Source organism: Sarcophilus harrisii, chromosome 4 (genome assembly GCF_902635505.1).
Source record: "Sarcophilus harrisii chromosome 4, mSarHar1.11, whole genome shotgun sequence".
NCBI lineage: Eukaryota > Metazoa > Chordata > Mammalia > Dasyuromorphia > Dasyuridae > Sarcophilus > Sarcophilus harrisii.
The window spans coordinates 102,467,940-102,481,639 of NC_045429.1; the positions used below are offsets into that span (position 1 = coordinate 102,467,940).

Below are 13,700 nucleotides of genomic sequence, written 5' to 3' on the forward strand. Positions count from 1 at the left end.
GCTAGGCCTGGTTTAGCCATGGAGGGAGATGAGCTTTTAAAGTTAAATGCTGTTTGCACACCCACAACCCTGAAGTGTTAATGCTGTGTCATAGGCTGGACCCAGCTTGAGCAAGGAGAGGCTTCCTTCCAGGGTCCCACAAGCAAGGTTGCTGAGTATGCATCTGGAAGAGGGATAGTCCTATGCACAGCCTTAAAGGAAGCCCAAATTCTTTTAAAGAGGTTGGTAGATTTACTTTATAATAATATTTTATTTATTTTTATATTTTTATTTATTATTATATATTATGTATATTTATTTAAATAATAAATGTTATTTATTATTTATTTTACATTTACATATTTATATATAATTTATTATTATTATTATTATTATTGATGGGGGAGAGGAGAATGAATAATAGTGCTTTAATGTTTGTGCAGAGTAGTGAGGTGATACTGTGGATAGAGTGCCAGGTCTAGAGTCAGTAGAACTCATCTTCCTGAGTTCAAATCTGGTTCAAAGACTTCTTAGTTCTGGACAAGTCACTTAATTGTGTTTACCTCAATTTCCTCATCTGTAAAATGAGCTGGAGAAGAAAAGGGCAAACCACTGGAGTATCTCTGCCAGGAAAATCCCAAATGAAGAGTAGGACATGACTGAACAATATTTCAGTCAAGGATTGCAAAGCTCTGTACATATGTTATGTCAATTAGCACCATTTTACAATGAGGAAACTGAGAGCTAGAAAGGATTTAGGAAGTTTTGAGTCCAATATTTTCATTTTATAGATCGAGGGACCTAAGGCATAGAGAGTTTAATAGAAACAGACAGGACCTCCTTCATGCATTTTACAAGAAATCTCTCCCTCTCATCCTCAGCTAAGTCCAGAGCTGGAAGCCCAAGTTGACTCCCCCTCTCCTGATGAAGGGAATCCTGAAAAAGCCCTGGAGACAGATTGGGATGCTTCAAGCCTCCCTTTGGTCACTCCCCTGATCTCCCCTCCCTTGTCCTGTTCCTGTCCTCCTATGCTAAGCATCTGTTTCTAGGGAGAACTTTATAACTTTTTGTCCTAGAGAGTAACTTGCCTGGGGTCCCACAGCTACTATTTGCCAGAAGCAGGACCCTGAACCCTACTCTTCCCATGCCTAAGGCGAGCCCTGTATCCTCTTCAACACTGTATCTTTCATTTTACATGCATTAAGCATCTAATAAATGTGGGTTGAATTAAGCTAGGTTGTATTGGGTCAAACTGGAAAGTAGGTATTAATGAAATTTGGCGTAATGTGTAATGAAATTGTGTGACACACAAAACACACTCCACACATCACCCCCACACAGTGGAATTGAAGTTTCATATCGTCAAGAAAGAAATTTTCCCAAACCCAACCACAAGACACATGGAGGTCCCATTGAAGTAGGGGATAACCCCCCCAATCTCCTCTTAGGGCATATTTTCCCTTGCTGTATCCCATCCTTTCTGGGGGGCTGTTCTTAAACAGAAGGACTCTGGCAGAGAGCAGCAGGCTCCAGGACCTGGAGTTTGTAGAGATAGGAAGTGTGATGAGCTGTTGCCCAGAGTTAAAGCAGTGTTTTTTAGGAAGTGGCTCCTAACAACCTTCCTGACAACCTGTAGCAAAGTTAGGAGTTGAGCTTTTTGTTTTTCTGATTCCCTTAAGAGAGGAAGTCTCTGGAGAAGGGCCTGGTCAATAAATATTAGCTGGAATAAAACCAGCTGAACATCTCCCTTTCCCTCTTCATAGATTTAGGGGAAATGAGGGAAAGACAGAGATTGAGTGGATGGCACTCAACTATGGGTCTTGTAACTGAATGTGGGGGTTGCAAAATTATGATTTATTATCAGTAATTGTTTGATTTGTATATCTATTTTACAAACTTATATACCCAGGTCATGTAAAATTTCCCTGGTGAAAAGGGGTCATGAGTGGGAAAATTTTAGGAAGCCCTCCTACTCAAGTGTAGAGAGATGCTCAGTATGAAAAGGGAGGGAAGGGGAGCAGAGTAAGTCTGGGGGGCCCGGAAGCACCCCAATCTGTCCCCAGAGATTTCTCAGGATTCTCTTGATCCTGAGGAGGGGGAGTCACCAAGCTTCTTGGGGTTCCAGCTCTGGGGCCTGTCTGAGGGTGAGAGGGAGAGACTTCATGTAAACTGCATGAGGGAGGTCGGGTCTGTTTCCAATTAGCTTCTTTGTGCCTGAGCCCTGCCGGTCTCCACACCCGGGCTGTGAGTTTATTTGTCTGGCTTTGTGTTACACTCATCCCAGCATCCCTCCAGCTGCAGGTCATTTTCAAGTTTGGCCTCAGGTTTCAACTTTTACTGAGTGGGGGAGCTCCCCAGGAGAAAGAGAAACAGCTGCCCTTTCTTGTCTAGATCAGCATTTCACGGGCCTCCCCCATCTCTCCTGGGCCCATCTTTCAAAAGAAACTTAAGACTTTTGTGCTGGTCTCTGGGAATCAGGGCCCAGCCTCCAGTCCGACACGAACTGGGCTCACCTGCCTTCCCATTCACCTGGCTCCAGCTGCCTCCCTTACCGAGCTCCCTACCTTGCCCACGGTTCTCTCTCACACATCTTTTTGTGGATTACAGGAATCTGGGCCTTCACTTTCCATTTTTCTCCCTCTCTGGCAGCTGGAGCTAATGGGTCTTTCTGGTTTACTATTTCACTGGGAAACTTCCCTCCCTACTGAAAGGGCAGAAGGCCAGCTCCTGCCTGGAAGCTGATCCATAGAACCACAGGCCTGGGAGGAATACTCAGTAGTCTAGGGCAGAAGTGGGGATATGGAGAAAGAATGTTGGAATTGGGTCAGAAGAGGTGGGTTCAAGTCTTAGCTCTACCCCCTTACAAATTGTTTCTCCTTGGAAAAGTCCATTTATTCTCTGTGCCTTGATTTCCTCATCTGTAAATATGACAAGGTAGGGTATGAGATCTCTAAACTTTGCCCTAATGCTAATATTTTGTGATTCAGCCTGCTTGACCATGAACTCTGAGCTGCTTCAAGGCCTCAGTTTTCTCATCTGTAGAGTGGGGGACTTAGGATGGCTTCTGAAATTTCTTCCAGCTCTCTGAGGTAGATAATAGAATGACCGGTCTCCTTCTGGAACTACATTTCAAATATTCCTGGTCCCTCTCTCCCTGACACTTTTTGTCTTTCTTTATATCCCTAGGATTTAATATAGTGTCCACCATACAATAGGTGCTTAATGAATGTTTATTGACTAACTTACTGATCTCAAATTATAATTAAAAAAATTTATTAAAGCTTTTTATTTATAAAACATATACATGGGTAATTTTTCAACAATGACCCTTGCAAAATCTTCTGTTCCAAGTTATTCCCCCCACCTCTCCCCTAGAAGGCAAGTAGTCCAATATATGTTAAATATGTTAAAATACATTCAAACTATAATTTTTTTATAAGATCTGAGCTGGAAGGGATGAATCCTGTGTTAATAGATGTGGAAACTGAGGCCCATAGAGAAGTGACTTATCTAAAGTCACTTGAATAAGCAGCAGAGTCATAATTCAAACTCGGATCTTCTGACTCACAGGACTTCTCTCTCTCTCTCTCTCTCTCTCTCTCTCTCATTTATTTCATATTTGTTTCTTCCATTAAAATGTGAACTCCTTGAAGGCAGGAAAGGCAGGAACTATTTTGTCCTTTTTTTGTGGGCCTGATGCTTAATGTCACGTTTGGCAGGGTTGTAAGTGCTTAATAAATTCGTACTGCTTGTCTCTTTGTGATGACAGACCATTATCCTCTGTCTCTCCAATGATGGCAACCCCATTTGCCAGCCTATAAGTGATGAATGCAAAAATGTAAGGTGCTAAGATCTGATCAAGGGCAGAAGTGAAGAAAATGAGGGAATTCAAACTGTGCTCCCCAGGTATTCTGCCCCTCAGAAAGCCACCAACACTCATGATAAATGCATCACACGTCCTGCACTGCCTTCCAGCTAAGGCCTAAATGCAAGCATGTCACCAAACTCCCCTATCTCTCTCCCTACAACTCCCAATCCCTTGAAACCTCAACCAAGCAGCCAGCAGCAGGGGTCTAGTTCAGGTACAGTGATCTTATCTGAACGAATGGACCTCTCTCCATTCATGTTATTTTTCCTCAAAGACAGAATTAAAGGGACAAAAAGCATTTAGACATTCACACACATCGGCCTGGATAAGACATCTGTGCTCTTTGAAACTCAAATCCTGCTGTTCTGGAGTGTAAAACACATTAAAAACAAAAAAGGAAACAGACCCAGCAAGTCATACTATCCTCAGGCTCTCGAAATATGCCCAGCAAGCCAACTTCAATCAATATTCATTGACCTGAAATATTTATTGGGAAGATAAGCAACTTGGCATTTCACTGTGTTGATAACAAAGGCAGGTCAGGCACCTGGATGGGATGTTTACTAGATAACAAAATAAGATTTTTAGTGAGACCTGGAGCTCTCCCCTGGCTACAATTCATTCTTTCCTTCCAACAGGCTACCAACTATGTATGTATTAGAATATTTGTTGTTCAGTTGTATCTGGCTTTTTGTGATCCCATTTGGGTTTTCCTTGGCAAAGATACTAGAGTGGTTGGCTATTTCCTTATCCAAGGTATTTTTACAAATGAAGAAACTGAGGTACACAGGATTAAGTCATGTGTCCAGGGTCACACAGCTAGAAGATATCTGAGACAGGAGTTGAACTCGGACTTCCCAACTCCAGACTAGTGCTCTAGCCATTGTACTATCTGCCTGTATTAGAACATATAATAGTCCAATGTGTGAGAGTAATATCCTAATGTGTTAGAATATAATATTTCCCTGTGTTAGGATAAAAAAAAAAAAAGATCGGTCTTCTATCAGTGGAAAGGACTTTGATAAGAAAGATGGAGAAAGAGAAGTGAGACAGTTTTCTATTGATCTAGCATTTGTGTTTAGCCAGTCCTAAAATGGCTTTTCTCTTCAAAGAATACAATAAATGAAGGCCATTCTTTGACAATCTAGTATAAGTTTTCTGATTGGCTGTCCATGAATGTCTTCAAATCCTTGCCTTTGACTTCTTGGATAGTTGGATAGCTAGTGCTCTAATGAATAGAGTGAATAGTCTCAGATGGGAATGGTAACATATATTTATGTTGCAAGGATAATTTTCCCCTCCTTTTGGAGTTTCTTGGATGGATTTTTTTTTTATTTAATAGCCTTTTATTTACAGGATATATGCATGGGTAACTTTACAGCATTAACAATTGCTTGGATGGATATTTGAACCTGATTCACTTGCCTGCCTCAAAGAAACCCACAAAAAATAGAACTAAGGCAAGGAGATGGCCTGAAGGAGCCTACAACTTACCGTGTGAGAATGGACAAGGTCACTCATGTGCTGGAGCTAGCTTAAACTGGCTTGTGAAAACTGATTGTTAAATCTTCAATGTTGGCTCTTATGCTTTGGAAAGTGGCAAACTATAAATTTACATCCCCAGGATTTAATATAGTGTCCACCATACAATAGGTGCTTAATGAATGTTTATTGACTAACAAATTATGGCTTGATTTATTATTTTGTTGATTGTCTAGACTTAAGAAAGTGATGGAGAAAATGCTAATAATACAAATTAAATTTTAAGTGAGAAATGCATACCACCAGCTCCCACCTTCTTCAGAGAGCTGGTTATTAAAACATTCGCTAACACACCCCTACATAAAGCCCATGTTTAATTTCTGCCTACCTTACCTCAGATATATTGATACGCCCTTCTTGGAAGGAACAGGTGGTGGGGTCATGGGTGCAGAGGTTTCGGTATTTGCACCAATGGCAACGGAAGGCACTGTTGACACAGGACAGGCACCTGCATGAAGGTAGGAGAGGAAGGTGGGAGAGAAAGGAAATTGAGAATTAGATCTCACTGATGAGTTATTCCAGTTACACTGAAAGGCTCGGCTCACGTCCTTTATTTCCACTCTCTAAGAGGATAAGGGACAACTTATAATAATGAGAATTATTTGTTTTCCATCCAAAGCTCTTATAATAAGATCCTGTCACTAGAGAGTGAGTAAACTCAGAGGAAAACAAGGTGATTCATTCATTCGCTGGCCTTAGTCAGGAAGTAGTTTTAATATTGCATGGCTTAGCATATGGAAGGCAGAGGAGAGAGGAAAAGGACTGGGAAGTAGCTTGAAGTAGAGGAAAGAAGCTTTTACTAGTCTAGACTAATTCTTCTGCTTATTAGCTATTTAACCCAGCGGCCAGATGACAAGATATTGGGCTTGGAATCAGGAAGACCAAATTCGAATTCTATCTCAAGCAGTTCCTAGCTGTGTGACCCTTGGCTTCTGCTTGTGTGTTACTGGCTGTGTGACTTCTGTTTGCCTCATCTCTAAAATGCAGATAATACTGGCACCTTCCTCACAAGACTGCTGTGAGAATCAAGTAAAATAACACATGCAAAGTACTCTGTAAGCTTTAACGTATCACATAAGTGCTAGCTATTATTATAACCTTTCTAAGCCTGGGTTTTTTATCTGTAAAATGGAGACAACAAAATTTATCTCACAAGGTTTTTGTGAAGATCATATAAGATAGTATTTGTGAAAACACTTTAAAAGCAATAAAATGTGATATGAGGTAGAAGATATTATTCTCAAGAGTTAAAAACTTTTTAATATTAATTTTTTGGGTGATGGTTGTCCCTGAATATTACAGGTATTCAAATATGGGAAAGAAAGGGCAGTGGATTAGGAACCTTCTTATTCTTCCTCCAGAATCCAGCAAGTACAATTAAAGTGTGTGTCATCGTGTTTCATTTATATTGGATTACTTGCTGTCCAGGGGAAGAAGTAGGAGGGAGGGAGGGAGGGAGAAAAATTTGAAACACAAGGTTTTACAAGGGTGAATGTTGAAAACTATTTTTGCATATATTTTGAAAAATAAATAGATATATTATAAAAAAAAATAAGTATGTGACATGGAGCTCTTAGGGCAATATGATTAGAATTTTGCTTCCTTGACATACAAATCCTTTGCTGTTCTTTTAGTATTCCTCAGAGATGGCACAGGGCAGTATGTGAAGGGTGGGAGATTGGCCCATTGATAAAATGGAGCTGATTTTAGGGGATGGAGTAGACCAGACAACTCCTTTAATTGCTTTCCATTCTAAACTGGCTAGGAGAGAATGAGAAACAGAAGCTGTTATCTCATTTTGTCATTGATAAGACATTGAGAAATAGTGTAGTGTACAGTAAGGACAGTTAGGTGAGATAGACCCCTGGCTTTATAGTTAGTTAGGAAGATCTGGATTTGAATGCTGCCCTAGACACAATATTTTGGGTAAACTATTGGATCTGATCTGAAATAGATTAATCAGTAATTCTAGCTCTGAGTCTATGATTCTATTCTAGGACCTGAGTGGTTGTGGTCAAATCTTTTAACAACTGTGGCTAGGTCTGCACTTCCTCATCCAAAAAGAAAGAAAGAAAGAATTTGACTAAGATTCCTTCCCCACTGAGAATATGACCATCAACTCCAAATCCAGAGAGGCCAATTTATATTTTTGCTTTTTATTTGTAAATGAACCTGTTTTTTCTTTGTTGCACACTTCTTTTTTTAAAGTTTATTCAAAATAACATAGAGGTAATTTAATGTAGGCATAGAAGACATTCATTCAATTTCTTTCAGGTTCATTTTTGGATTTGATTTGGCTCTGTTGTCCTTCAGTTCTATAGACATGGGTTCATAACATATTCTCAGATCCAATAGGATCTTGCTCTTAAGGTATCAAAAAACTCTTTCATATAATGTAGAAAATACTGGACAGGAGGCTCAAGGTTCTCATTCCCAGCTCTACAGGGCCAATGAGTTCTCCTGTGAAAGGAGGTATAAAAATACCAGGTTTTTGTATGAAAAAAAAAAAACAAAATAAACAAAACCAAAACCAAAAATAAAAAATCCCTAAGTTTTTGGAAGTGATTTCAACTCAGAATTAGGAAAAACTGCCTAATAAAACAGTACAAAATTAGAATTTTCTTTCTTGACTTTCAAGTCCAGAGAACATAGGAATTAAGTTTCCTGTCACTGAAGATGATCAAACAGAGATTGGATGAACACTTCTCAGGAATCCAGGAATTCATGGATACTGGGTCTAGAATTTAACTAGCTGACCTTTCACATCCTTCCTGATTCTGTGAGACCTAGAGCTAATCATCTAATCTCAGGATCTCAGGTTTGTTTGTTTTTTTAATGTGTAAAATAAAAGTACTTTAAACATGATGATTTCTCATGCTCCTTAGTTCTAATATGCTTAATCATGAATGCTGACATAGTATTAACACAGGATCCCAGATTTAAAGCAAGCAAGAATCTTGAAGGTAATTAGGATAATTCTTTCATTTTCTAGATGAGGAAACTGTCCAAAAAACATCAGCTTTAAAGCAAGTGCTGTTTTTTTTTTCCTACAAAAAAAAGAGTATTTTTGGTAGCAAGATGAAATTTCTATTGCCAAAGCCTGTTGGTTTCTACTGCATCCCTGTACACTGTGACAGCATCCATATTGCTACAGTAACCTGAGAGAACAGGCAGTGACATCACAGCAGGTAGTCATGGAGATGAGGATGCTGTCACAAAGAATACATTCTCAAAGGAGGATGGGGTTGGTTCAGGCTCTAATATTCTGCTCCACTGGAAAGATGAATAGGATGTAGGTAAAACAGAGAGGGCCATCGGGGTGGCAAGTATCTATGCTGAGCTTTGGGAAAAGAGAATGAAGATTTTCAGGTTTCCAAAAACAAGATTGGGGAGGGTGATTTTGGGGAAGCTGGCCATATTTTACATTTTGCTCTTGGTTCTCCTATTCCCTTTCCCCCCAGGCCTTCCTCAGTTGAACCTAAGACTGACTCTTTTCTTTTCCAGAACACACTTAACTACAAATGTATTGGCTTTTCCCCCCCTCATTGATACTTAGCAGTCTCTGGTACTAGGTGATGCAGTGGACAGAGCGCTGGGCATGGAATCAGAAAGACTCCTCTTCATCAGTTCAAATTCAGCCTCAGATACTCACTAGCTATGTTATCCTGAACAATCACTTAACCCCGTTTGCCTCAGTTTCCTCATCTGTAAAATGATCTGGAGAAGGAAATGGCAAACCATTCCAGTATCTTTATCAAGAAAACCCCAAATGGGGTTATGAAGAATTGGACAGGATTGAAATGACTGAACAGGTCAGTAGACTGTCCTCTGCCTCTTAGTGACCTTATCTAAAAATGTAAATGCAGATTGAGCAGGAAAGATCAAGAACTAGGGGGTTTATTTAGTGATTTATTTGAACCCTCTCATTTTTTCTCAGAAAGTTTTTTATTTTGGGGTTAGCGTTGTCTCTCTCTAATACACTCCCCAGTCTGTGTCCTACAAACATGACTTTTGTAGAGTCCTGACTTCTGCTCAGACTCTCTGTGGCCTGTGCCAGGTCTCAGAGTATGGATTCTCACTAGGGCTTGGGTCTCTGGGATTTACTTAATTGGGTTCAGTGTCCACTCTTCCTGCTGAATGCCCAGGGCCACTGGCTCCATGCCCCTTCTTGTGGCCAAAGAGATGCTCACAAATACAGGTGAGCCTGTAAGAGGAGACTTAGAGCTTTTCCCAGAGAGGGCTCATTCAGGGAAAACTCAGTACAAAGGCCCATCCTTCATGCCTGTCCCTCTGGCTAGACCTCTCACTGAAGGCATATTCCCAGCTTTTCTGTACAGTTACAGAATCATACAGCTTGGGGGCACTATCAGGTTATGCTAAAGCCCCATGAGAACCCTGGCTTAATCAACTAGGCTGCATTTAGACCAAACTAGGGACTCTTTACTCCTTCTCAGGAAGGAGAGCACAGAGGACATTCCTTCCCCTTTCCCCAGCTTCTTTTATTTAAACTGGGCTGCCTCAGACCAGTTCTCCCCTCTCTCATGTCTGCTTCATGTGCAATATAATCTTTCATAACATGGAGCTTCTTCTAATTTCAAATGCATATGGCACCCTTCTTCCTCCCCTTCTACTCCCATTGTGAAGTGTCATTTCTGTCATCAAAAGCCCCTTTCCACTCACTCTCCGTGTCTATAAATGGGTGATTTTTGCAGCTTTGCCATCAAGATCCATGATTTCATCAGTCATTGCATACATTTATACATGAGTCAAGAACTTTTATCAGAGACTACATCTTCTCAATTAAGGTGCCTTCTGATTTGGAGATCTGTGATTTGGAACTGTGATTTCTTTTCCTCACCTGTGTCCTCAATAGGGGTGAAATCCTGGGGACTGTGAGGAGGAGCTAATAGGAATTTTTAGAATGACTTCTCCAACTTCTTAGGAGTCTGCTAATAAGCTGGATCCATAAATTTATATTCCCTCTCAAAAGGGGAGTTGTCCTTTTCTGTTCCTGATTCTAAGGGAGTCTGTTCCATTCCGTTACATTTAATAAGCATTTATTCTGGGTGAAAACCGGGATAGAAACTTCTGGGAGCTGATACTAGGGAGAGTGAGGAGATGGTGAATAAGAAATAAATGATGCTCACAGTTGGTGGGCACTGCAATTGTAAAACTTGAACTCTGTGCTGACAAACATCTTCCCTGTCTCCTTGGACCTTAGCTGCAGCTCCAGGCCAAACCAGTCTGAAAGAGAAAGAAAAAAAGAATGAATAAACAGAAATTCTGATGAGAGCATGGAGGAGAAAAGGACTCTCCAGATATGGGCTAGGAGAAAACCCTATAGATTAGATCTGTGAGTTTAAATCTGCCAGCTCCATACCAGTCAGATAACTTCTTTGACTTCTGTTTTCTTGTGTCTTTTGTAATATAAAACACACACACTCTCCTGATTTTCCTTGTAAATAAATACTACTTGCCTTATTGCTGGCACCTGCATATGGAGCTTGGAGAAAGACCAATCAGAATTAGAATCCTGGCAAGGCTCAAGTGATTTTGGGATTCCATCAGTCTAGTTGGGAGATAACATAACTTGAGGTTTAGATGATATTTAAGCCCTCTTAAGAACTATAATTCTTTTCCTCATCTGTGTCCTCATAAGGGATGAAACCCTGTGGATTAATGGGAGTTTTTGGAGTCTGCTAATAAGCTGGAGCCTTAAGTTTGTATCACCTCTCAAAAGGGGAATCACATTTTTCTGTTGCTGATTCTAAACAAATCGATTCTATTCCATTCAATTTAATAAGCATTTATTAAGTACCTACTATGTACCAGGCATTGCTGTGAGTTCTGGGAATACAAAGACAAAAAGTGATACTTTTACTTGCTTTTAGGGAGCTTACACTCTACTTAGGGATATAAACAGATAAGTAACTTCAAAATATGTTTAAAAGAAAATATAATTGGGAGGGGGAAATACTAATCATTCATATTCTGATCAGTTGAAAGGTTTAATTGACCACATATTCTAGAATCTTTTGGTTTGGGTTGAAATAAAAAGCAGTTTTTTCAGATGCTATCAGAGTCCTGAAAAGCATTCGGTGCTTGATCCACAGAGAAGACTTACGGACATGGCTCTATATTATGTGATCCAAAATAACACTAAGCCCACAAATAATGTAATGATAGACCCCAGACCTTGTCTGGGCTTTCAGGAAAAGGGTATGCTCGGTTTAGGAAGGGAGTGGGGTGAGAATGCTCTGCTTAGCCCCCCTGCCTTTCTCATGAACCCCTTTTCTCTTTGGTGGGAGCTTCCTCTAGTCATAGACCCCTCCTTACCTTGATCCACAGGGATGGCAGGGACATCCTTGACCCCAGGGGAGGCACAGATAACTTGGTTCCCTGCCACCTGCCCTTCCACCTCCGTCAGGTTCCCAAAAGCGCAGGTGACACCTGCAGACAGGTCTGGGGCATCACTGACGGTCAGGCTGAGCTGAAGGAGAAAGAAATCAAATTTAATCCAATCCAGAAAACATTAACTTAGAGCCTTCCACTAGATACGCACTAAAAATAGGTGTCAAATGTACAAAGACAAAAATGAAACACTTCCTGCTTTCATGGAGCTTACTTCTACTGGAAAAGAGTCTGAGAAACTGGGATGGTAATCTACTTTAATAGAATGCACATGAGAATGAGATTTAAAAGAGTTCAAGTTTTACCCCTGTTACTAGTTCCCTGTGTCATGTTTGATAAATCTGGGGTTCAATTCCCTTTTCAATAAAATGAGGTCCTTGGACTAGTTCCATCAAGCAATAAAAAAAAAAAAAAGCCTTTAATAAATGCTTACTGTGTATCAGATCCTGAGATACAAAGACCAACATGCAGTTCCCATTGCCTCAAGCAGTATTCTTTAAGCTTCCTTGCAGTTACCAGTTTCTTTGCTTATAACCCTGCAGGTGACATATCATTAGGTGATAAGGTAGACAGGCTAAGCTGTCTGTTCCCAGGAATCACTGAGGGCTTGACTAGGATGGAGGGACAGTGCAAATTTGAAACTGAGTCAAGAACTCAGCCCTTTAATTCAGGCTACATCTGTGAACTGGAGGTATGAGATTTTCTATTTCTTCAGATTTAGATGCTACAACGAATTCTCCTTCTCTAATTTTTTAATTATCAGAGGCTAATGACCAAGTCAGTGAGTTACCCAGAGTTCTCATTTCTTCTTTGTTCCTCTTTGGTGTCCTCTTATAGCCATTTTCCTGTACAGGAGTGACTCTTTGCCCTTCACCCCACAAAGGTGGGGAGAGGAGGAGGAGGACTAAAATAAAAATTTATGTGGGTTCACTCTGATTTTTAATAACTTTACTAAAATCTGGGTGCTGGGTAGGGAGGAAGTCACAATAAATTTAATAAAAAATACAATTATCCCAAACCTGGCAATTATTTCTTAGATTATAGATCACATAATGGCAGAGTTAGAGAAGGTCTCAGACAATATCTAGTTTAAGCCCTACATTTGAGAGATGGGGAAATTGAGGCTTAGAGAATTTCTATAAAAAGCTTTCAAGTCATACGATAGTCCAAGCTCCCTAGCATAGTGTCTGATATATAGTAGGTGCTTAATCAATACACATGGCTTAAGTGATAATATTTCCCAGTGGTCCTGTTTATTTCTCCTAAATTTCTGGTCTAATTTAGTTTAGTTTGCTTCCCTACGATGATGAGCTTCCTACCTATCATTCTTTCCTTCTGTATCATCCACCTACCCTGTCCTCTAGAGGACAGACCTCTTTATAGGGATGTAGGAACTGAAATAATGGATTGTTCCTTAGCTAATTAACATTCATGGATGCTCATAAAAATTCTCTGAAACTGAATGACACATACAGGCCCGGAGGACATGGAATATTTGGAGCTGGACCTTGACATGTGGCTAAAGGATTTTCTATCTTGAACTCACAGGCATGGGATTAATCGCCCTTTACCCCCAAATACACACAGAAGTAACTCTCAATTTACACCAGTAAAGGGGCAAGAAGCAATGTTACAAGCAACCTCAAATAGTGGATAATGACAAGAAATGGCTTTGGAATATATTTTAGACCTACTTCATTTCAAAAACAAACAGATGAGATAGTCTTTGGGGGGAACTGTCATCAGTGATTATTCAGTATTATGACTACAACTTCCTTCCTTCCTTCCCTCCTTCCTTCCTTCCTTCCTTCCTTCCTTCCCCCCCTTTTCTTTCTCTTCCTCCTCCTCCTCTTTCTTCTAGATTTCCAATATTCTATTTCTAGCTTTTTCCCAAGAATTA

General features: G+C 40.2%; 1 protein-coding gene across 1 annotated transcript in view; it reads right to left on the reverse strand.

Annotated features, from left to right (window-relative positions):
* Positions 1-13,700, reverse strand: part of PLXNA2 (plexin A2) — a 311,446-nt gene that overhangs the window by 86,751 nt on the left and 210,995 nt on the right. The window contains exons 7-9 of the mRNA XM_012547852.3: positions 11,726-11,879; positions 10,537-10,633; positions 5,723-5,837 (exon numbers count right to left, since the gene is read on the reverse strand). Coding sequence (XP_012403306.1) covers positions 5,723-5,837; positions 10,537-10,633; positions 11,726-11,879 — 366 coding nt within the window. The remainder of the gene's footprint in view (positions 1-5,722; positions 5,838-10,536; positions 10,634-11,725; positions 11,880-13,700) is intronic.